Source organism: Gadus morhua, chromosome 6 (genome assembly GCF_902167405.1).
Source record: "Gadus morhua chromosome 6, gadMor3.0, whole genome shotgun sequence".
In the NCBI taxonomy this organism is placed as follows: Eukaryota; Metazoa; Chordata; class Actinopteri; order Gadiformes; family Gadidae; genus Gadus; species Gadus morhua.
This window is the reverse complement of record NC_044053.1, coordinates 19,408,318-19,433,056: the sequence shown is the minus strand read 5'-3', so window position 1 is coordinate 19,433,056 and position 24,739 is coordinate 19,408,318. Positions and strand designations below refer to the sequence as shown.

Sequence of the window (24,739 nt, the reverse complement as noted above, 5' to 3'; positions counted from 1 at the left end):
GCTGCAGTGAGTGACAGGCCATGGCCCGGGCTCACCCCCTCTGTCACACCCGTCCCCGGAGCTGCCGACGTTCTACGGGCCCTGTCACACGCTGGACCGGGCTGGGGGCCGGAGCTCGGAGCACGGGCCCGTCAACAAGCAGAGGGCAGCGGCATGAGGTGGGGCGCTCGCTATCGTTTGACTCCGCCGTCGTCTCTCCTGCTCCACCCCTCCTCCCAGCCAGTGTTTAGCCAGCAATGCTGCTCACTAGATATTTGCATCTTCACAAAGCAATGCATAGTTTTGTTCTATTGCAGAATAATTTGCTGTTACGGCCCCAACTACGCCCTAAACCTCAGCGGCCGCACGTGTAAACAAAACAGCAGCTCTCCGGCTAAGCCGCTGGGAGCGCCACGGTTACAGTTAGCAAACAATGGTTTCTAAAAGCCTGCATGGGTTTACTGATCAACCTCATGCTAAGAAGTGTTCTGCACATCATCTCGGTTCTCAGTGAGCACCCCCCTCCCTGCTGGAGAACAGCTCATTTAGGATGCAGAGGCTGGTTTACCCAACCATGGGGGGGTAAGCCCCCCATCTAGCCCCCAAAATGCTGCCCATCCCTGGGGTACAACAAGGCTGTCTCTGCTGCAGTCTTTCATTTCATACCCCTTATCTCATTGTGACAGTTTGCCCCCTAAATCCTCACCTCCTCTCCCCCCCCCCCCTCCCCGCCTCCTCCATAAATATCCACTTGTTCCCCGCGAGGTGACAGGGGCTACACACTAAAACAGACTGACGTCACCTTCTCCTGCTTTTTCTGGACGCTTCCCAGAAAACCATAAACGCAAAAACACTCACAAACAAACAACACGCATGCACACCCGTGCATGCATACACACACACACACATTCACAAACACAACACACAAGCACACAGCCCACCACAGACACACGACACAAACACACACACACACACCCCTCCTCATCAATAGCAGTGTGGCTGGCTGCAGAGCCACTCTCTGATGAGGACGGGCAGGCCTTTGATTAATGTTAAGTCTCCTCCACGTGTGTGGCATCATCTGGTTGAAGGTCGTCTTGTCAGTCTCTCTGACTGGGAGCTTGGAGACTGACATCACAACTGTCTGGCTTATCCACCAACTCGGTGAAGTACTGAAGCTCAAGCTTTGACCTAGCTCCAGATTGTACACTCCATTTGGGTTTGCTTTTCAGAAGCTTCCGGATTTTAATAGGAATTCTAAACATGAACATTGCCAGGAGACTCAAAACCCTTATTCTGTGTTTGAGTAGAATGTGGACTTTTACTGGACATCAGATTGATTCATGGATTATGACATATTTCTTCTGAATTTATCCCAGCTATGCTTTGACCTTCACCAACAGCTCACCACTCACGACTCGGTGACGTCGGTTCAGAGGAACGCGGTTCTAATAAACAGCTTTATTAGAACACAGGGCCGACACCTCCAGCCCACTGGTCTCTGAAAGAAATGATTGATGCATTAATCTGCAAAAGGAATCATAAAAACACCTTCCATACAGCGCACTTCATGTCAGATCCTTTTACAAGTTTGTTCATCTTGGTAATATTTGGTGAATATATTTGTTTTAAAAGGCTAAAATCACTGATCTTATCACATCGTAGGCCTATTAAGTATCATTCTCCCCCAGAGAGTATTTGAACAAGGAGAATCAAACTACTCGCGTGGTCGTATCAGCCCTTTAGATCCTGTCCCGTTAGTGTGTCCGATCAGATTAACAATATTTGGTGTATCCTCCTATTTATCTGGACTATGAAGGTCTGAAATGGCTCAAGTCTTCACATTTTCAAGTCAGGCTACGAAGTGAAATAGATGTGTGGAAATGCATAGCTTAACGTAGATCCAAAATCTTCCTTTATTAAAGCAACCTAAATCAGACATTAAACAGGGCTACGGACCAACAGTGTGTTGTTATGCTTGTTTAAATGACTTTAAGTCTCTTTTCCTTCAAATTAAAGGAACGGGACTTAAGCTTGAATCCTTAAAAAATATCTCTGTTCAACAAATATACTTGGAACACGTTCAGCCTACATGCTTTGTATACAACACAGAAAAGCTACAAAATCCTTCTGCAAAAGAAGAAGAAATGGAGACGTCTGCCTCCAACAGTCTGGAGGAAACTGTTCACTGTTGAGTGATGTCAGATTATCCTCAGGAAAAACCTCGGTTTTAGTGGGGGCAAGTCTTTGAAAGCTATAGATCCATTGGCTTTATTAAGCAAAGACTGTATCAGCAGTTTAACCATTGAAAGTTTGGTAGGCGAGGAGACCGAGAGCTTAAATGATTCTGTACATGAAAATGAATACCAAACGTTTTACTTTGTAATAGCAGTTATGAACTCATAACACACATGGTGCTACCACTTCCAGACCGCACCCAGTGCGTCTTTAACACACACAAAGACACAATAAAGTGAGCCTCATCCTGTTTTTAAGCATTACCATTAAGTGCAGCTCTCCATTTATAAAAGTGCTGTATCTATTCTAGACAGCGACCTTTGCTCTTTCAAAGTCTGTACCTGTGCCATCTGTCCAGGGCTAATGCTTCCTCTTCTAATGGCACCCAGGATGGACACGCCATTAATCGGTCGTACGGCCAAGCTGCTTCAACCTGTGTATATTTGTGTTTCAATACACACACACACATGTATATATATAGCCCCTCCTCATCACTCAACACTGCTCCCAAAAACACTTATCCCCACATTCAACAGGTTTCCAGGGAAAATCAAAGCAATGATCTAGTCTGCTAGGGAAATACATGTATTATTACTTTCGTCAATTTACATTATTATACTTGTTGGTCGTTGTTGGATGGAGAAGCTAAACGATCAACAACACTAGAAATGCTCTCTTGGTTCCTGCAGGCCTCTCAACCTGGACATGACCGAGAGCTGCATGGCCCCCCCACCCTCCGTCCGTCTCTTGGTGATTAAACACAGCGTTGGGAGGGGGGGGCGCCTGTATCTCTTGTGTGGTAGGCCGTTGCGTGGCTACAGCCTTCTGGTGTGATGCATCAGCCAATGGCATGGGGCCAGCCGGACCGTGGCAGGCCTGGAGGCCTGGGGGATGAAAGCCTCGGGCGCTGGGGCCACTCACGCCGCCATAAACGACATGTTTACGACCGGCCTGGGCGCCCGCGCCGCCAGCCGCTCAACGTCAAGCCAGCGCCGCATTATCATATTTAATCGTTCCCGGCAACCTGTGTTTAGATTGCTCCACGACTCTAGTGGCAGGGCGGCCCTCGGCTTGTAACACATGTCAGCTGATGTTTACCTACTAGACTTTATCAAGCTCAGTTCAAATCACCCGAAGCTTTAGCAGCTGGTTTTTAATTTCTTTTATTTTCGATAGCATTTTATTTGAATGTAAACCTTTTTTAAAACGGTGACTTACAGGTTTTTTGCAACTCCATCAAGTTGGAAAGGCAGCCGGTGTAACTGCTGTCAAAGCATTTACAATACGAAGTTTAGTCCATCACATTGAAGGCATGCACATGGAAGTGCACGTTGTTGACTGAAGATAAAACAAAGACGTGGCGTTCCTTTGACCGGCCAACAACCACACGTATATACACTGGAGACCAAGCGGGGTCACCAACCACCGCTCTGGGAATAAGACAAGAAATACAGGATATCATCTCTCCCACACACACACACACACACACACACACACACACACACACACACACACACACACACACACACACACACACACACACACACACACACACACACACACACACACACACACACACACACACACACACGACTTTTTGAAGGACACTAAAACACAAAGCTTTGTTGTGTTGTAGAGGTAATAAAAAATACAAGTCCATGGAAACAAAACAACTGCTGGTCAACGTACTCACGGACGCAGCGATGTAGCGCAAAAAAAAAAGCCGGGAGGAAGAGAAGACAGAAAAACAAAAACTGGCCAACATTTCCACAATATGGTACAATTATTTCATTATTTTCAGATTATTTCCCTAAGGGCTTCGTTTTGTTTACGGATCAGACTGAAGCATCCTTGTACAAAAAGAAAAAAGCAATCAATTATGATATTAAAAAATAAGAGTACAGTGTAAATATATATTCATATTTATAATTTTCTACCTGTATTTACAAGAAGTTACTTTTGAATGAAACATGGACCTCTGTGTGTAAGGTAGTCCCGTCCCCTTGCTAATAGTACAGTCTCTGCAGTTCACCAGCAATGTAACACCAAACAATAAGCCGCAACACAACTTGCATCACCTTCACCATCGTCAGCCCTATGGTTCTCCTGACCAGTGGGGGGGGGGCAGAGCAGCACTCTGTAGAAAAATTAATGTTCCAGCGCTGGCCCACCGAGTAGCACGGTGCCCCCCCCTAATTGACATCGTAGCCAGCCCACCTCAGTCTGTGTGGGGGGAGCCAGGTAGTGGGAGTCATGCATCCGAGTCAAAGAAGCACCAGAGTTCCGGCATCGACCCCGCTAGGCCCTTGGGTCCGTGGTCCCCCCCCCTCCCCACCCAGCCCGCGCCTGTTCTGTGGCCGTCGCAGGACAGGAAGGACTCATGTGGGGGTAGCGGTGTGGGGGGGAGGGGGGCTGGGTGGGAGGTGGCATGTGTCAGCGCCATGCCGACACACGCTTAGCGTTAGCGCTAGGCTAACGCTAGTGCTAATGCTAGTGTTAGCATTAGCGCTTCTTGACGGCGGCGCCGTTGGGGTGTGGCGGGAACTTGGGCAGGCAGGGCTCCTCGACGCCTGCGTCGTGGGAGAAGACAGAGTCCTCGCCAGAGGAGCAGGTGGAGCTGCGCGTGTCCGGGTAGCAGGTGGAGCTGCGCGTGTCCGGGTAGTTGGGGGAGTACTGGTCCACGCCCACCGACAGCTCCAGGTACTCCTGGAGGGAAGGCGGCAAGAAAGAGAGGGGGAGAAGACGGCCACAGGTTTAGCCTCGCTCGGCGTTCCCCTCGGACGGTTTTAAGGAGAGCAACCAAGTGGAACGCGAACATGGATAGACCAATGAATGCTTCACGTCTCAACACGCTTTTTTAAAAGGGTGTCTAGATAGGGAGAATTCATGGGTAGAGAATCAAAAAGACTGCATAGAGAACTGATGAGACAGGAAGATGCAGCAGGGGCAGCAGGACCGACCTGGTTGGAGGTCATGGCCAGGCAGCGGTCCAGGTCCTCCACCAGCTGCTTGAAGGTGGGTCTGTGAGAGGGTACGGCGTTCCAGCAGTCCCTCATCATCATGTCCCTGCAGGTGGGAGGTATGGGAGGGGGCGGGGGTGGGGGGGTGGAGGCAGGATGAGAAACATTTAGAGCAGGAAGTTTCACAATCGAAACGAGCCAAGATCGCACTAGCCGTTCCCACACAAGCCCCAATGATCTCATGGGCGTGCGTTAATGTGCCAACTTGTGTCAAATACTACATCTGAGTGTCAGAGATGATGGCTGCTGGGTCAGGATGTGGGCTTGTGTCAGGGATTAAGAATCTAACAGCACTGGTGGAACGAGCTCCCTGCCGGCGTCATGACCGCTGAGTCACTCACCAGCTTCCGCAAGAGACTCAAGGCTCACTGGTTCAGAGTTCACCTAGACTCTGCATAGCTTCCCCCTTACCGCCCCAAACACACTGTCTTTGGACTTAAAAATAGTACATAGCAGAGGCGATGTCAGCCCCTTTTACTGGGACACGTGCCCCAGTAAAATTCCAGTAACCATTATTAAATTAATGGGTAAGGAACCGGCAGGATTCATCAAGCGCATCTCCTGCTGCCTCGGGAGTCCCGAGTCGAGCCTGCCACTTACCAGCCAATCAAAAAAAGAAAAGGGATACATAATAGCCAATCAGAAAATAGCACTACTGTATCTAGATAAGATTTAACGCAACATCCCATGAAAAAAGCAGTTATTCTGGAATCGTTCACGTAATTCTTCTTAATGTTACGTTGTAAACACAGTGGAAACCACGGCAGCTGGAAACATCAGCACAAAGTAAGTCATCCCCTGTTTTAACGTTACAACAAATTCACAACTTGTTTGACATAATCCATGACAACTTGATTGTTGTTAGAGAATGTTGCCCACAAATTTTGCATCAGTTTTTCAATACTGAGGGTCTGTAGTCTTAATTTAGCAGCTAGATAGTCTCTCTCTCTCTCTCTCTCTCTCTCTCTCTCTCTCTCTCTCTCTCTCTCTCTCTCTCTCTCTCTCTCTCTCTCTCTCTCTCTCTCTCTCTCTCTCTCTCTCTCTCTCTCTCTCTCTCTCTCTCTCTCTCTCTCTCTCTCTCTCTCTCTCTCTCTCTCTCTCTCTCTCTCTCTCTCTCTCTCTCTCCATGCGTGCACGCACAGACGCGGAAAATGAGCACTGTAAAAGTTTAGGGATTTGTTTTGTGAAGCTGTCCTGTAAACGAAACATTAGCCTTTTGAAAAAACAATTCAGATCAGGAAATTTTTCATGAACAGAGGCAGAGGGAGAGGAGCAGTGAGGAGAGATGGGAAGGACGAGGGAGGTATGATAATTGCCCACATTAACGTTAACATTGATATTTATGCTGGTAATAGCCAACAATTGCTAGTTTGATGTGCTGTGATTTGATCAATGGTTTAATGGCAAACTTAAATAAGTTTGCTGCATTTCAAAATGTAGCCTATAATCTACAAAATCAGATGACTATAGAACCCTACAGTAAGTTCAATCGTTTAAAAAAAACAACCTGTAATCGCCTATCTGACGGTGGTGGTACTGTATTTATCAATTTTGCCATATCAATTTTGCCTATTTAGTTTTCTCTATACGGAAAACGGTAAGCTTCCCTGTTTAGTAGGAAAGCCTATGAAATGCATGCAGTGAGTATACTTAGGCCTATGTGGATGTTGCTGGCTAGTGGCTGCTACACTAATTGAGGAGCGAGGAGGAGGAGGAGGAGGAAGAGAAGAAGGAAGAGGAGGAGGAGAGAGGGGAGAAAGAGCACAGGCTGGGCAGTCCAGGGCCAGGCAGGGGGAGGAGGAGGAGAGGCAGGCAAGAATCGGATGAGGACATGATGGGGGCTAGACGTAAAACTATTCAGAATATAGAGGAGGATATCTGTGACCTAGGAGAGATATATTTCTAGTCCATGTCGTTCTGCCAAATTTATGCTGTTTCCACACAGCTTGTAAATAAGTATACATGTGCATTTTAGATTTTACCATCTTGTTAGAGTTTGTTAGCGTAAGGCCCAACTTTCCTTAAAAGGGAGCATCCTGCATAATACTGCTTTAGATAAAAAGGTGAAGGTCATAAAGAGGTGTAGGTCATGAAGAGACTTTTTTTATTTGTTTGTTAGTTACTTTATTTTCCTGAAATACTTATTTTAAATCTGGATTAAGGTTGAGGTAGCTAATAATCAGAGTCTTTCTTATCTTAATTTGTTGCAATCTTATTGTTTGTAAATCATCTTTGATTCTTTACCTTTATCAGTGCCTTAATATAGCCAACAGTATGACAGTGAGTGACGATAAGGATTTTGAAGCTCGTACATTACACATTAGTGTATTGGGAGTTGGGGGCCTGTGCCCCAGTAAAGCTCTTGGTCTAGCAACGCCCCTGGTACATAGCAATGTGTAGCATCTTATCCTAGCTATCTTTGTTGTGTACGGGGAAGGGGTTAACCTAGCGATTGTAAGTACTTGGCACTTGGTTCTATGAACATCCGTACTGTACCAACAGCGGTATGTTGCTTCTCTTTCTTCTGACAAATGTACTTATTGCTTTGGATAAAAGCGTCTGCTAAATGCCTTAAATGTAAATGCAAGAGCCTCTCATCCCAATGAGGTGGTGCGAGGTGGTGTAGGTGGTGTAGGTGGTGTAGGTGGTTTGAGGTGGTGTGAGGTGGTGTGAGGTGGTGTGAGGAAGTGTGAGGTGGTGTAGGTGGTGTGAGGTGGTGTAGGTGGTGTGAGGTGGTGTGAGGTGGTGTGAGGTGGTGTGAGGTGGTGTGAGGTGGTGTGAGGTGGTGTGAGGTGGTGTAGGTGGTGTGAGGTGGTGTGAGGTGGTGTAGGTGGTGTAGGTGGTGTGAGGTAGTGTAGGTGGTGTGAGGTGGTGTAGGTGGTGTAGGTGGTGTGAGGTGGTGTGAGGTAGTGTAGGTGGTGTGAGGAAGTGTGAGGTGGTGTAGGTGGTGTGAGGTGGTGTAGGTGGTGTGAGGTGGTGTAGGTGGTGTGAGGTGGTGTGAGGTGGTGTGAGGTAGTGTAGGTGGTGTGAGGAAGTGTGAGGTGGTGTAGGTGGTGTGAGGTGGTGTAGGTGGTGTAGGGGGTGTAGGTGGTGTAGGTGGTGTGAGGTGGTGTGGGTGGCGTAGCGCGGCCTTACAGTTGGTGCGTGCAGGTGGAGGGCTTGTCCATGCGGTGCCCATCCTTCAGCAGCTTGAAGAGCTCCTCCACGGGGACCCCAGGGTAGGGGGAGCCCCCCAGGGTGAAGATCTCCCACAGCAGCACGCCAAACGACCAGCTGCCCAGCAGACGGTCAAAGGTCAAACAGAGACACATTGGAGCTGACCAGGGTCTGGACTCACACCACAGGCGGAGCTCCTCATGCTAGGCGGGGCTATGGGTGGGATTTCTCTGTTGTACTTCAACAATAGTGAATTTTCTGTTACTGGACCCCAAACTTTGTGATGCAAGTTATTTTTCGAAAAGGGCAAAATACATTGTATTATACTCATTACGAGTAGTGTGTTACTGTTAGTGTGTTACTGTGAGTGTGTGACTGTCAGTGTGGTTGTGTGGGAGTGTGACGGTTGGTGTGTGACGGTCAGTGTGTTACCGTCAGTGTGTTACGTTTAGTGTGTTACTGCGAGTGTGTTACGGTGCTGGAGACTCACACATCACTCTGGTGGGTGTAGATGCGGTCGAACAGGGCTTCAGGTGCCATCCACTTGACTGGCAGGCGGCCCTGGGGGATAAACAACGACACGTCAGAAGATTGTGGACCAGCACGGCCCGAAACTTCTGCACGGGAGCTTCCCTCCATATCCTCAGAGTTTTACAGAAGGGTTTTGCAGCTTCTAGGGACCAGCAGTATGAGCAGCTTCAGACAGCAGGCCTACTAAAGGACGGTGAAGATGTAGAGCTTCACACAAACCATGTAGACCCTAAGGATTCTTTGGGGCGTTAAACCAATACCTCACAAGTACATTTGTGGAACAGAGATCATTTTTAGGGATTCTAGCTTCATATCCCATTCGTACTTTTAAGGAACAGAACTTAAATTGACTTATGGCGCTGTAGTTAAGCAAGCTCTTTGATCTAACGTCAAGCTGTATATTTCCACTCATCTATTTCTCTTTGTAGCCTGACTTGATGTGAAGACTTGGGTCAACCATGTCGTCAAGTATATTTCAGATACTTAATGGTTAAGTAATGGTTTACATAATTAATGGTCCAGATGAATTGGAAGAAACACCAAATATTTTACATCTGATCGCACACTAACAGTGGACAGGATCCGATGGGCTGATACAAGAGTAGTGTTACAGTGTTACAGTCCCGGGGACCGAGAAGGTCCCCGGGACTCACGTGTGGAGCCCTTGCTGATCACTTGGTCAGTAGGGGGGTCAGAGAGGGGTCAGCTCACGTTGGTGGTCTTCTTGTAGTAGTCGATGTGGTGGATGTCGCGGGCCAGGCCAAAGTCTGCGATCTTCATCACGTTGTCGTCGGTTACCAAGACGTTACGAGCAGCCAGATCCCTGTGGATACACTGCGCACACAAAAAACACACACACAATCTTTAATGGCGTGAATCAATAGTGGGATGTCACTAGTGGGACGTACTGGGACAGTATTATTATAGTGGGATGTACTGGGACTGTATTATTATACTGGGATGTACTGGGACAGTATTATTATAGACGTACTGGGACACTATTATTATAGTGGGATGTACTGGGACAGTATTATTATACTGGGATGCATTGGGACAGTATTATTATAGTGGGATGTACTGGGACAGTATTATTATAGTGGGATGTACTGGGACAGTATTATTATAGTGGGATGTATTGGGACAGTATTATTATAGTGGGATGTACTGGGACAGTATTATTATAGTGGGATGTACTGGGACAGTATTATTATAGTGGGATGTACTGGGACTGTATTATTATACTGGGAAGTACTGGGACAGTATTATTATAGACGTACTGGGACAGTATTATTATAGTGGGATGTACTGGGACAGTATTATTATAGTGGGATGTACTGGGACAGTATTATTATACTGGGATGCATTGGGACAGTATTATTATAGTGGGATGTACTGGGACAGTATTATTATAGTGGGATGTACTGGGACAGTATTATTATAGTGGGATGTACTGGGACAGTATTATTATAGTGGGATGTACTGGGACTATTATTATAGTGGGATGTACTGGGACAGTATTATTATAGTGGGATGTACTGGGACAGTATTATTATAGACGTACTGGGACAGTATTATTATAGGGGGGGGGGTACTGGGACAGTATTATTATAGGGGGGGGGGGTACTGGGACAGTATTATTATAGGGGGGGGGGGGGTACTGGGACAGTATTATTATAGGGGGGGGGGGGGTACTGGGACAGTATTGTTATAGGGTGAGGTGTTGGGGGGGGGGGGGTGTACCTTCTTGGAGGACAGGTACTCCATGCCGCGGGCCACCTGGTAGGCGCAGGAGACCAGGTCCTTGATGGACATGTTCTCCACGGGCACCTGGTCCGGGTTGTAGCAGTACTCCATGCCGGGGGGCCGCCGGGCCCGCAGGTACTCCCTGAGGTTCCCCTTGGACGCAAACTCAACGATCACGTAGAGCGGGCCTGTGGACAGGGGGGAACCGTTAGGGCAGGGGAGTCAATCGATACACTGATGATCACTTCCTCTAGTGACACCCTATCGTGCCCCTGCATTTATTTATTCGCTGATTTTAAGATGGATACTTTATATACTTTTATAATTAGACATAAAGGTAAGTGTGTAGAATATCCATCCCGCTGGGATAGGTTACGGCTATTTTATGATTTCAGATCCTGCGGTCCGTCTCTTCAGGTAACTCCCTGGACAGAACATCTGCTGAAGGCCTCCATCTAAATGCGAGTCGGGCGGCCTTGCTGCCGTCAGAACGCAGCAAGGGAACACTAAGTCAGAGCGCGCTGCTCCGTAGCGCGCGGTGACACCGCACGACTGCAGGATGCCAAACACAAACCTTCACAGCCCTGTTCATTGATACTCTGCAGTGAAAAGCGTGACCGAAGCCACAGGGCTGTTTACTCTAGATAAGACGTTTCAATGCAGACAGCAGATAAGGCCTGGAGGAATGTGGTCAATAGTGCCGGGTGGACGGGAGGTTCACTGGAGGTCAGTCGCCCCCGCCCCGCGGCAGCCCGGGGCTGGAGAACAGTGCCAGGCCTTGTCAGGGATGATTTCAGAGATATGGGAGCCCTGGAAGCAGCTGTGTTCATCATCAAACCCCAGAGCTTAGATGCTGGCTGCCAGAAGGCTCATGGTCTAAACATGTGTTTAGTACAAGTGCTGGGAATCAGGAGCTGGCTTTGCGAACGTGCCATGTGCACAAAGGCCCGACGCCAGCTCCTTCTCCGCTGTCCTTTTCAGGAGAGGAGTTTCCAAAGGTCACGCACACACGGGGGTAAACGCGCGAGTGGGTCTCTCCGTCCCTAGCTTATCACTCACCGTCCTGCGTGCAGGCTCCCAGCAGGTTGATGATGTTCTTGTGCTTGCCGATGATCTTCATCATCTCCATCTCCGAGATGAGGTCCGACAGGTCCTTCTCGGTGGCGTCCGCTGCACACAGAGGGGAGGAGAAGTGCAGAACTTTAGCTGATGGACAACACAGACCCACACGGTATCAAGGGTCGTCAGGGTTTGGGAACACAACTTAAGTCTATTGACTTCCTTCAAGCGGATTTCATGGGAGGAGTACATTACCCACCTGGCTGCTAGACCAAACAACGATGAAGTGAGGGAGTTGAGGACTTTAAGGATTTTGTTGACTACCGATAAAAAAACCAAGGGGAGGGGGGGCAGCATTCAGCACTGCAGACTTTCCAAGGCTTAGCTCATTTTGAGATAAGTATTAACATACTTGGGAGTGTACTTGGATGATGGCTGGTTCAACCAGCCTCACCTGGCTGAGTCTGATTTGACTCTGGGGCTGGGTGAGGCTGCACACCTGCTGTACATTGAGTAATCAGTTTGCACAGTTTAAACCAGCCATCACAACACACACCCAAGCAGATCTCCTGGATGGCAGTGGAGCACCCTTGCCATGTTCATTTCGACACCATTGCAATAAACCAGATTCAGGTTGGGTTATGTTGCGCAGAGGTTGCCAAAAATGCAAACATGTTATATGCAATCTAACAACTGCATATAGACTTATGGCATGTAAAAGAGTGACAGTATTGCGAAGTGAATAAAAAAAAATAATAATAATAAAAATAAATAAAAATAAAAATAAAAAAAAAATTAAATAAATAAATAATCTTTCTCTGCGGACCGGTACCAAATGACCCACGGACCGGTACCGGTCCGCGGACCGGGGGTTGGGGACCGCTGCTCCAGGAGACCTCCTCCCGATCTGCTCAGGTGGCGCTGCTGAAACCCGACCCCCCCAGCAGCAGCCACTCAAAAGGCAGCGGCCTCATAAAAAATCCCTCCCCGTGTGGGGGAGCTCAGGAACGCCGTTCCCCTCGTATTAAATGTCAAGCGCTCTCAGACTCCAGCAGGCCCCTCCTAGGGCACCACCGCCACATCTGGGGACTCCCAACTGAGAGTCATTGTTTTTGGAATATCCTCGTTATTTGACCCATTTATGTGTGAGGATTGATTTTGATCACTGGTGAATCCCTCGAGTCGTCACCAAGACCCTTAAACGGAGTACTTTACAAACCCTCATTCCACTCAGCTTCATCCATCAAACAGTGCGACAGAAGAGGATACTTTTTACATGGCTTCCATTAGATAAAAAAACAAGACACACGATATCCAGTTATAGCAGACATAGAAAAACAGCCTGCAAAGAACACCAGAATATTTCGCACCTAATGTAACACCAAATTGTTATTTTCAATAACAAACAGCTCATCCATCTCCGCTAGTGAACACAAGTAGCCGCAGCTCATCACTTACACTTCAGCATCTTGACGGCCACCTTGGTGACGCGGTTGGGCTTCTCCTTGTCCAGGCCCAGGGCCTCTCCCATCACCACCTGGCCGAAGCAGCCCTCCCCCAGACGCTTGCCCATCACCAGCCTGTATGGGGCAGACAGAGGGGGAAGAAGGGAGGGGACGGGGGGGTTACAGGGGACTGCAGGAATGACCCTTGGATCACAATCTTGTTCCTATTCAATCAGAATGGATCTGCAGCGGCTTCCTCAGGTGTAGTGAAGCCCCGCCACCTCCCGCCGGTACGCACCTTTCGCGGGACAGTTCCCAGCGGGGGTCCTGGGGCAGCTCGTACTCCGAGACCCCCGACAGCATGGGGGAGCCGCTGGAGGAGAGACGGGAGGGCCGCACCAGCATGACCCCCGAGTGGATGGAGGAGCTGGAGTCCACAGACACCTGCAGGAAGGAACACGCACATTACTTCCTGTTCGGGGAGGCCGCACCGCAAGGGGAGGGGCTTATCAGAGTGACAGGCAGAAGAGGGAGGGGCATATGGGGGTGAAGGGGGCGGGTACTCTAGAATCATGTCTTTAGTCTTAGAAAGGTTTCAAATGTGAAAGATACAAGAAGTCTGCTTACGAGACGAGGGTGTTAAACTGGCAAAACATTTGAGCAATGACGAGTTAATATGTATAATGTAATATCCATACCCACCTGGTTGACCTACCTGCCACAAACCAACTCAGAGATTCGCAATGAATCGGGAAGCCCTACGAATAAAGGTTCATTCAAACCCAGCTACCATGCAGACTACCAGGTACACTCCCATGGAAACATACCCCATAAAACCAAAATGTTTTCAGAAACGATGCACAGGGAGGGAGGGAGACAGGAAGAGGGAGGGTGAGAAGGAAGTAGGTTTGCAAACCCCCTATCTACTTTCTGTTACCTGTCTGCGCAGCGGGATGCTCTTAGCCAGCTTGTGGACGGCCAGCTGCCCGCTGAAGTCGCTCTTCTTGGAGGTGGTGCGCATCTTGAAGAGCACCACCGTGGCCACCATCACGGCGATGATGAAGAAGCCCACGCAGTAGATCACCACCTCCAGGTAGGTGTGGTTGGCGGGGGGGTAGTGGGGGACCGCTGTGGGGGGGGGGCCAGGCGGGGGGGGAGGGGAAGAGGCAGGGGTCAGCGGGGGACAAGGGGTCAACATTGCAGACAGCTATGAAATGCCTTCGCAATAAAACCACAAACACGATTACACAAGCTAAGTGAACCACACACACTCACTATAACACGCGCTAAGAAAACCACACACACTCACTATAACACGTGCTAAGAAAACCACACACACTCACTATAACACGCGCTATGAAATCCACACACACTCACTATAACACGCGCTAAGAAAACCACACACACTCACTATAACACGCGCTAAGAAAACCACACACACTATAACACACACACGCCAAGAAAACCACACACACTAACACACGCCAAGAAGACCACACACACACACACACACACACACACACACACACACACACACACACACACACACTAAGAAGACCACACACACACACACTAAGACCACACACACACACTAAGAAGACCAGAGCCATAGACACACGCGGTACGGGGGACAGAAGAAGCGTTCTCTGTGCTGAACACCAGCGATGTGAATCAGAGGTCAGCTGAAAGCTCGACAGACTGTCACCAACGGTAACACAAACAATAAATCATCCAAAGATGTGCAATGGCTCTGGTGTTCTGTGTCGGAGGTACACACCCAACAACAAACATCCACACAAACATAATAATATAACTAAATGAATAGTATCAACTATTCTCTTACATAGCAAGCTATACTACTACAGCTCAGACTATTTGCCTAACAAATGTCCCATTCTGAAACCCTTTAACATAATAAAAAAATAAAAATATATTTTGTTTCTTAAAAAGAGTGTGTTTGCGTCATCATGACTACAATGCTTGTCGCAAGATCCATATTGTATATATTTTATTTGGAATAAATTAAAATAAGAATAATTTTTTTGAAATCAGTTTAAGAATCAAATCCAGAATGTTTTTTTCCTCCCATTAGGTGAAATCACCAACATTTATTTGCATTATCCTCAAGGTGTAGCAGTTTTTAGTATAGAAAGAATCGGGTGTGCCCCTTGGTAAGGTTGTCTTCAGAAATGTTGTTATACATAAATAAATACTTATATATATATGTATGAATACAAGGTAAAAGGAAAAATAAATTATACTATTTACATTTTGTTGCAACTTCATGTTGGTTGCAACAAAATAAGTAGCTCACTGTATTTAAAACAGAATCTTTAAAGGTGAAGTATGATTCAGTGGCATCTAGACTGAGGTTGAAGACCGAAACAAACTGAATACCCCCTCAAAGGGTCATAGTTCATAGCTATCAAGGAAAATAGCGATTATATAAAAGACTGAAGCACGTCTTCGCTACTGAAACACGGTGGTGCAACATGGCGGCTCTGTCAAAGAGGACCCTCTTTGCAGTAGGTAGATATTATAGGCTCATCCTAAGGTAACAGTCAGTGGGATTTATCCCTTATTAAAATACCTTTGAATATTACAGTACATTTCTGCCAGGTCCATTCCTCTAGAGATGCCACTTTATTCTGTACACCTTTAAATAAACATGTGATTGTCATCCTGTATTAATTACGTTATTTAAAACATATTAACTAGTTATAACAAATATAAATTATACATTATATATTGCCCAAAAGAAGAGCTAGGTAAAGGAATAAAGAGTCTTAATATTTGTTTGCTATTTCCTATGCAGACCAAGCAGTCCATGCCTCACAAGCCAACGCTACAACTTGTAACCAATGTTTAGATGGATTTTACTTTATTCAAACTGCAGCGAGGGCCAAGGGGTCACACCGAGGATTCTCTCTTCCCGCCCACCACTACACCCCAAAGTAACACGGCAACACAAGCGGCCCACGCTTGTGCGAACAGCCCCTGAGTGACAAGCCGCTTGATAATTGGACAAATGCCCGCTGGCAGCCCGGAGACACCGCAGCGGGCCAATTATCAGAGCCGACCGCTGTGTGCACAGCAGGAAATGACATCAGAGATCTGTCATTTGCGGGGCTTGTCAAAGGCTGTTATCGTTAAAAATAACCCTGAATGAAATCCAATGTAAACACCAATTAAAAGGGCAGAATGGGAGACACCGTTTTGAATAAAATTCACAGCAGAACCGCCCAACAAACCATCAGTTACTTTTCTTAAATGCCACGCTACACCTGGCAGTGATCAGGTCAACAACCTGGTTATTGCCCCCCCCCCCCCCCCCCGTACAGGACTTCTACTACCCCTAAGAGATGTAACCAAGTGGGTTGTTGGGCAGCCTGTGTTTCGATTAAATAAAACCAACATGAGCCGTGCTCTCCCATCCAGAGGGTCTGGGCCGAGCACAGGTCCAGTTGAGAGGGGCAGGAGAGGAAGGGGATCAGGGTAACCCTGCACTGGCTTCCTGTCACATGACCCAGCAGAGCAGGGGTTCCCAACGACAGCCCTGCTCTGCCCCATGTGACGGGGGACAGCCAGGCAAAGGGGGGGGGGGGGGGGGGAAGGAGGAGGCGGTGGAGAGGCGAGGGAGCGCAGGGAGAACCACCAATACCTTCAAAGACGTTCAACCATGCAGTGTGATGAGAGAACCCGATAGAATTGCCCGCCAAGCAGGTATACTCCCCAGCGTCATCAAAAGACACATTCCTCAGTTGGAGGACTTCCATCTCCTTGTCCGTGGTGTTAAGGCCAGCGGTCTGGAGACGTAACGAGAGGAGGCGAACCAAGAGGCCCAGGAGCAGAGGAGGAGAGGAGAGGGAAAGGAGGGTCATCCGTTAGAAAGGGCGAGAAGAGGGGAATACCGGAAAGGGAACAGGGGGGGGGAACCAAGAGCCTTCCCAGAACTCCTGGGTCCGACAGCGACTCGCCCACAAGTTAGTTTCACCCAGAGCCCCCCCCCCATATGGAGGGAGGGGGGGGGGTGTAAGCCCTGTAAGAGGAGAAGCGGAGTTAAGCCGAGGCAGCGCGATGCCTCACTGGGCCGCCCGTCTCACCCTACACCGGGCCGCCAGTCTCACCCCACCACCGCTGCTCTCCAGCCCCAGATGAACACGATCCCCCGGGCCCATCTCTGCATGCAGGAGACGGCCAGCATGGAAAGAACCGCAGCAGAACAGGACTAAAAGCTGCCATATTGGAGGGAAACACAGAGGAGACGAACAGAAGGGAAAGAAAGACAGACAGAGAGGGAGACAACAAGAGGAAGAGGTGGCACATAGAGAGAGAGACAGACAGACAGACAGACAGTCAAAAAGAAAGTCAGACAGACAGAGAGAGAGGCAAAGACAGAGGGGACAGAGACGGCGGCAGAGAGAGAGAGACAGACAGAGAGACAGACAGAGGCAGAGAAAGAGAGCAAGAGACAGAGAGTGCTAGGTAGAGAGTTTGTGAGAGGTGAGCGGGGTAGGAGAGCGAGAGTAATGGAGCAGGATGGCAGACAGAGAGGCCCTTATTAGGTGGGCACTGCACCGGCACGGGGCAAGAATGAGAGCAGACTCCAACATAAACCAGCAACTAAACACTTTCAACTGTTCTGCTGGGAATTTTCCATAGCGTCATTTACAGTCAGGATGAAAAAACGAGGCAGGAGGGGGGGGAGGGAGGCAGAGCAAGATGGAGGGAGGCAGGGAGGAGAGAAACAGCCACATGGGCAGGTTGTCTCTAGCGTGGGGCCCCTAACTCGCCAGGTGTGGCCCCCGGTGCGGGCGTGGCCGCGGTGTGGGCGTGTGCGTGCGCTCCAGCGGACCGGTTTACCTGTGGGGTGCCAGCGGGTGACCGTCAGCCAGGCCGACTGATTGGCCTCGCCTATATAATTGGACACTTTACAAATATACTCGCCGCTCTCCTCCTCAGTCACATTGTAGAGCGTCAGCACCTGGGTGTCCGAGCTATTGACCCCAGAATGCTGGAGGAGGGGGGGGGGGGGGGGAGTTGGGACACAGGGCAGCACGGACACAACATCACATCAACGCTGGCAGAGACAGTAAGAGATGTGCAGGTCTGTCGTTGTGCAGGGCGGTCGCTTCTCAGAAGGGATGGCACTAAATTGTAAACAGTACATGCAGCATTTATAAACATCAAGGCAAAATCACCACGTCCACTTACATGTAAATGAACAGAACATTGTGTTACGTCTTTCTCGTTGAATAGCGGTCAACATCAGTAACAATGTGATGCTTCTTAAGCCTCTCGTTTGGCTTGTGATCGCATGGTTTTCACCAAGACGTCATTGTAACCAATGGTAGTTTAGAAGGTCTTTATAAGCAATCAAATGAGTTTATAACCCTTGTTCCTCATCACTCAAAGCAAGTTCGGAAGTCCTTTCTCAGCATTCTATCAACCCTCAACACTTCTTAGCAGTCATATGACTTAATTCTTAGCAAAGGTTTAACGAAAGCAAATATATAAAAAGACGTCTTTCTTAACAACCAACGAAAGCTGAGACCCTCTTTGTGCACGTTTGTCCCGAGCAGACTAAACATCTGTGTCCCCCCCCCCTCCACGGAGGGTGTGCTCCTACCTTAAGCACCCGGACGTAGGGCAGCTTGTCGGGGCCCAGGCGGCTCCCGTTCACCTCGATGTGCTTCAGCCACTGGATGTGGGGCTGGGGGTCGCTGAACACCTTGCACTCAAACTCCACGTCGCTGCCCACCACCACCGTGCGGTTGGCGGGCAGGCCGGCCTGTAGGATGGGCCTGTGGGGGGAGCGCTCTGGAGGGGGGGGGGGGGGGGCAGAGAGGGAACACACACACGTTCAACACGCAGCCCCGTTAAAGCAGACCACGGTGGTCTCACACAAACAAACGCGTTGCAATGCCCTCCGTCTCTATGAAACCTGGTCCGCATTACGATGGCGGATTGAGATTGCGAGGCGAGGTCTGGCGTTCAGAATCAGATCGGTTGTGAGGTCGCCAGAGACGCAGGCTGCATGCAGAGCTCAGGAAGTGAGCGTGGCTGCTTCCTCAGCGCTAAACGCTGCGCGCAATTACGGAGATTAACCAAGAAACGGAGTCAAGAGGCAGATTTAGAACCGACCCTTGGAATGTTTGAAGTCATTTTGAAGACGATATATTCAAAATGAGTGGGATGGGGGATGGGGGGGGGATCAGTAAACTCAAACTAGAAAATGTGATGGGGGATGGGGGATCAGTAAACCCAAACTAGCTCCACAGTGGCAAATGACAGCACGTGTTGCTCCAAACAACAGCTAGGGGCGGACTAGTAGTCTGGTGAGGTCACATAGAGAGCACCCTACCAGACCTCGGCGTAGATCAGGACCCGGGCCCTGGGGTCTCTGATTGGGCAGGGAGGAAGCAGCTTGCTGGAACATTGCATTGCTTTTCAAAGCTGGAAATGAGGTTTCCTAGTTTTTCCCGTCAGTCCTTACCGACGACGTCGAGCTGGTAGGTGTGGTTGAGGCTGCCGTGCTGGTTCTCCACCACACAGGTGTAGTTCCCCTTGTCGGAGGGGACCACCGACTCCATGATGATGGTCCACATGTGGTCGCGCACCTGGAGGTCCAAACGTCACACAGAGACTTTAAAAGGAAGCTCCTTGGTGGGGCAACGGCTTCGAGAACAATAACAGCACAGGTTCGTTCACATTTCTCTGGTGAACTGTTGAAACAAAGTAATTACACTTGGGCCGAAAGGATGAAAAGTCCTTAAGTATACTGAAGACGTGAAAGATTATTCTTCAGTCCATCGCCTCAATTACAGCATTCCAACACACACACACACTTGTAAGGGTTACTTCATGTCTGCAGTAAAGTGTTGCACTCTCCTTTTTTGTCAGAGCCAAGTTATAATTTTTCTTCCATAAATCTGCCGAGACCGGCGGAGCGTGATTAAACCAACAAAACCTCAGAGGCCCTGGCAACATCAAACACCGAGCAAGCCTTATGCCCCCCCCCCCCCGCCCTGAGCCGACATATGAGGTGGAGGGAGAGTGGATAGGGGGCCGTGTGTGTGTGTGTGTGTGTGTGTGTGTGTGTGTGTGTGTGTGTGTGTGTGTGTGTGTGTGTGTGTGTGTGTGTGTGTGTGTGTGTGCGTGTGTGTGTGTGTGTGTGTGTCAGCTGTCCATTGCCAGATGTATGTGGTGCTCAGCTTCATATACATGTGGTGTACATTAAACCCCCCTCGTTTCCACATAGCCCATATGAACAATAGAGGCCCGGTCATAAAGGAAAGGGTGGGGGAGGGGGAGTGGGGAGTGTGTGTTTTTGCGTGTGTGCGTGCATGTGATATCAGACGTCTCAGGGCCGCCAAAACAGGCCTCCGCACCACCTAGACTAAAAAAAAAATACTAAATAAAATAAAATCCAACTTGCAGTGGCCAGATGGTGAGGTGGAGAACAGGGGGGAGGGCAGCTGAGAGGAAGCTCCTAAATGTGTCCCAGCTGGAAGGGAGGGGGGGGGGGGGGGTGGGTCTGAGGCTGGAGCGGCCCAGAGACCCTGATGGGAAATGCAGATGCTTGAGAGGATGGGCTCACTGAGAGTGTGAGGGTCCTCAGGTCTCTGAGGAGTCTGAGGGTTCTCAGGTCTCTGGAGAGTCAGAATAGTTTTAGGACTTGTCACCCTCACATAGAACATCCAACTCCCTCCTCCTCATCGGACCAGCGGTGGGACTCATATCCATATTGTGATGTTCAAACCAGACCTTCATAGAGCTCTGTGAGACGTGAGGTGGTCCCCATAAAGCTAACCGGCTAGCCTAGCAGTGGTTGAAATGTCTGCGGGTCCTCTAAAGCTAACCGGCTAGCCTAGCAGTGGTTGAGATGTCTGCTGGTCCTCTAAAGCTAACCGGCTAGCCTAGCAGTGGTTGAGATGTCTGCTGGTCCTCTAAAGCTAACCGGCTAGCCTAGCAGTGGTTGAGATGTCTGCTGGTCCTCTAAAGCTAACCGGCTAGCCTAGCAGGGGTTGAGATGTCTGCTGGTCCTCTAAAGCTAACCGGCTAGCCTAGCAGGGGTTGAGATGTCTGCTGGTCCTCTAAAGCTAACCGGCTAGCCTAGCAGTGGTTAAGATGTCTGCTGGTCCTCTAAAGCTAACCGGCTAGCCTAGCAGGGATTGAGTTGTCTGCTGGTCCTCTAAAGCTAACCGGCTAGCCTAGCAGGGGTTGAGATGTCTGCTGGTCCTCTAAAGCCAACCGGCTAGCCTAGCAGGGGTTGAAATGTCTGCGGGTCCTCTAAAGCTAACCGGCTAGCCTAGCAGTGGTTGAGATGTCTGCTGGTCCTCTAAAGCTAACCGGCTAGCCTAGCAGTGGTTGAGATGTCTGCTGGTCCTCTAAAGCTAACCGGCTAGCCTAGCAGGGGTTGAGATGTCTGCTGGTCCTCTAAAGCTAACCGGCTAGCCTAGCAGTGGTTAAGATGTCTGCTGGTCCTCTAAAGCTAACCGGCTAGCCTAGCAGGGATTGAGTTGTCTGCTGGTCCTCTAAAGCTAACCGGCTAGCCTAGCAGGGGTTGAGATGTCTGCTGGTCCTCTAAAGCCAACCGGCTAGCCTAGCAGGGGTTGAGATGTCTGCTGGTCCTCTAAAGCTAACCGGCTAGCCTAGCAGGAGTTGAGATGTCTGCTGGTCCTCTAAAGCTAACCGGCTAGCCTAGCAGGGGTTGAGATGTCTGCTGGTCCTCTAAAGCTAACCGGCTAGCCTAGCAGGGGTTGAGATGTCTGCTGGTCCTCTAAAGCTAACCGGCTAGCCTAGCAGGGGTTCGAGATGTCTGGTCTTTCCCAGGATAACGGTGTCAGCATTAGCCACATGATGAACCCTGGCCTGCTCCTCCAGACACGGGACCTGCAGGATGAACTCCCTAAAAAGGTCTGAGGGGGGGGGGGTCACCTTGAAGCCCCCGATGCGCTGGTCTCTCCTGAACTCCCGGCCGTTCTTGAACCACTTGAGCGAGGGGGTGGGGTTGCCGCTGGCCTGGCAGCGGAACTTGACAGTCTTGCTGGCGGGAACGGCGTGGAGCTTCTTGGCCATCTTCTCAGGGTGAGCCCACAGGGGGGGCATTGCTAGGGGGGGGGGGGGGTGGGTGGGGGATAGCCAGATGTCACGCTACAAGAACAACAACAACATATGTCCGAGATGTGCGACTCTTCACACTTGGAGAGGAAATGCGTTTGAGCTGGCCGTTGAGGCGGGACGGAGGATTAGTCTACACACGCAACAGGCACATACAGAGGGCTGTGGACAAGCTTCTCTTCATGTTTATTAGAGTATGATTATTACAGCATGCCTGTTACAGCTATTTCTTCTTAAATATAAACTCATTCATAATAAAAGGCCAAATACTTTATGAACTATTTCGGTGTCTCTTTAAAGAATACCCAGAGTTACATACAGAATAGCACTCAAAGTAAAACACTAATATCCATTGCGTTCATTTCCTGAACCCCTTATATTTTTTTGTTCTTTCAACTCTGCATCCAACGTGTGGTAAAACCAGAGAACCAGTAGTTGGCCGTGTTCAGACCAGTAAGCTATCTCTGGGCGCTAGCTCAGGATACTTGCTCTGGGCGGGGGTAGGGAGGAGGGGAGGTGTAGGGAGGGGCAGAGCAGTAGTAGTAGTATTGCTAGTAGCTGACCATGCCTGGGTGACTCAATGGCCCGGCAGACTCATAAGCAAAAAATCCCAAGGTTCACCACAGCGGTTGACTGGATGGCGTTCCTTTTGCGAGTACACACACACACACACACACACACACACACACACACACACACACACACACACACACACACACCCCGAGAGAGTTGTGATTCACCATAAGTGAAATCCCTCATCCAGATGTTGGAGATGAGGGAGCGTATATTGTAGCGGCACGCACGCCGTAACCACAGCGGCTGAATCATAGCCCTCTGGGGTGTTCAAACACTCATTCATTCATTCATTCATCAGAAAACGCTCCATGTCCTCAGATAACATGTGTTTTCGCTGCTGCCGAGTGGATTTGCAGAAACAGAAGAATAAGAGGGAAGAGCAGGACGATGTCATTCGGAGGGCGATGTCAGCAAACACTTACGTAGCAGTTTCCCACTGCCCAGGAGTTTAGCCTCCTCGGAGGAGGACTCTTCCTCTTCGTCGTCATCCTCAGAGGACGCCAGCGTATCCACTGGAAGAAGAGGAGGAATTGTGAATAAATCATTGGGGACCTCAGAATATTCTCCTGGAGACCGAGGCAGAAGGCCCTCCTGCTACAACGAACGCCTTTAAGATATGACTGTTTGGCTAAAAACTGGAGTTGTGTGCATGAGCATCACATGATGCTTTGAGCTTCATAGAAGATAATGCCAAAAATCAATAATCAGACCAAGTAAGTTAGCAATTATTAGATCAGAGTCAAATGTATCCATCCGAAGCTTAAGTGTTTCCAGATTTCATTTATTCAGTATTCATTACACATGCACTCATGCTTTACAAACTAAATGTTGTATTGATTTTTCTATAAATAGAGCATCTCTATGAAGCAGGACGCAAAATGTATTCAGAAAGGTTGACGACCAAACACAGCATAACGTCCCTCACCGTCATATCAGCCACAGCAGGGGAAATGGTTCTTCAGTTTAATTTTAAATAAATCTTGGTCAGTACACAAGGTCAACCTGCTAGGAGAACGCAACTGTCTCATAAACAGAACCATGAGGCAGACGAGCTAGAGGCTGATGTGGATGTGAGGAAGGCTTCTATCCTGGGTGCATGCATGTAGGATGTTTGGTCTGAACCACATCTGGACCGCACACTGTGAGACACACAGTCAACAAACACGTCTGTACCCAAAATATCTAGCAATGCTATTCTGGCTCAACTTTCTGGACTTTGGTCTTCAGCTTTGGTGGGTTGGAGTGATGCCCCACAGTGAAGACCCACTAATGGAGGGCAAACCAAGGGGCAGGGCAAACCAAGGGGCAGGGCAAACCAAGGGGCAGGGCAAACCAAGGGGAGGGCACGCCAAGGGGAGGGCAAACCAAGGGGAGGGCAAACCAGGGGGAGGGCAAACCAGGGGGAGGGCACACTAAGGGGGAGGGCACACTAAGGGGGAGGGCACACTAAGGGGGAGGGCACGCCAAGGGGGAGGGCACACTAAGGGGGAGGGCACGCCAAGGGGCAGTGCACACTAAGGGGGAGGGCACGCTAAGGGGGAGTGCACGCTAAGGGGGAGGGCACGCTAAGGGGGAGGGCACGCTAAGGGGGAGGGCACACTAAGGGGGAGGGCACACTAAGGGGGAGGGCACACTAAGGGGGAGGGCACACTAAGGGGGAGGGCACGCCAAGGGGGAGGGCACGCCAAGGGGGAGGGCACGCCAAGGGGGAGGGCACGCCAAGGGGGAGGGCACGCTAAGGGGGAGGGCACGCTAAGGGGGAGGGCACACTAAGGGGGAGGGCACGCCAAGGGGGAGGGCAGACTAAGGGGGAGGGCACACTAGGGGAGGGCCCACTAGGGGAGGGCCCACTAAGTGTGGGCAGACTAAAGG

General features: G+C 49.6%; 1 protein-coding gene across 4 annotated transcripts in view; it reads right to left on the bottom strand.

The window, feature by feature from the left end:
• Nucleotides 1–3,361: 3,361 nt before the first annotated feature.
• The window catches only part of fgfr1a (fibroblast growth factor receptor 1a), a 31,230-nt gene continuing 9,852 nt past the window's right edge, over nucleotides 3,362–24,739 (bottom strand). Inside the window, exons 4-18 of one of the 4 annotated variants that reach the window (XM_030358635.1) lie at nucleotides 23,290–23,379; nucleotides 22,109–22,281; nucleotides 19,665–19,788; nucleotides 18,798–18,988; nucleotides 18,032–18,182; nucleotides 14,100–14,296; nucleotides 13,467–13,612; nucleotides 13,182–13,303; nucleotides 11,724–11,834; nucleotides 10,662–10,852; nucleotides 9,633–9,755; nucleotides 8,881–8,951; nucleotides 8,370–8,507; nucleotides 5,175–5,280; nucleotides 3,362–4,920 (exon numbers count right to left, since the gene is read on the bottom strand). In XM_030358635.1, coding sequence (XP_030214495.1) covers nucleotides 4,717–4,920; nucleotides 5,175–5,280; nucleotides 8,370–8,507; nucleotides 8,881–8,951; nucleotides 9,633–9,755; nucleotides 10,662–10,852; nucleotides 11,724–11,834; nucleotides 13,182–13,303; nucleotides 13,467–13,612; nucleotides 14,100–14,296; nucleotides 18,032–18,182; nucleotides 18,798–18,988; nucleotides 19,665–19,788; nucleotides 22,109–22,281; nucleotides 23,290–23,379 — 2,138 coding nt within the window. In that variant the 3' untranslated portion in view covers nucleotides 3,362–4,716. Of the gene's footprint in view, nucleotides 4,921–5,174; nucleotides 5,281–8,369; nucleotides 8,508–8,880; nucleotides 8,952–9,632; nucleotides 9,756–10,661; nucleotides 10,853–11,723; nucleotides 11,835–13,181; nucleotides 13,304–13,466; nucleotides 13,613–14,099; nucleotides 14,297–16,829; nucleotides 16,975–18,031; nucleotides 18,183–18,797; nucleotides 18,989–19,664; nucleotides 19,789–22,108; nucleotides 22,282–23,289; nucleotides 23,380–24,739 lie in introns of all 4 variants that reach the window. The other 3 variants (XM_030358637.1, XM_030358636.1, XM_030358639.1) reach the window with 3 other exon arrangements.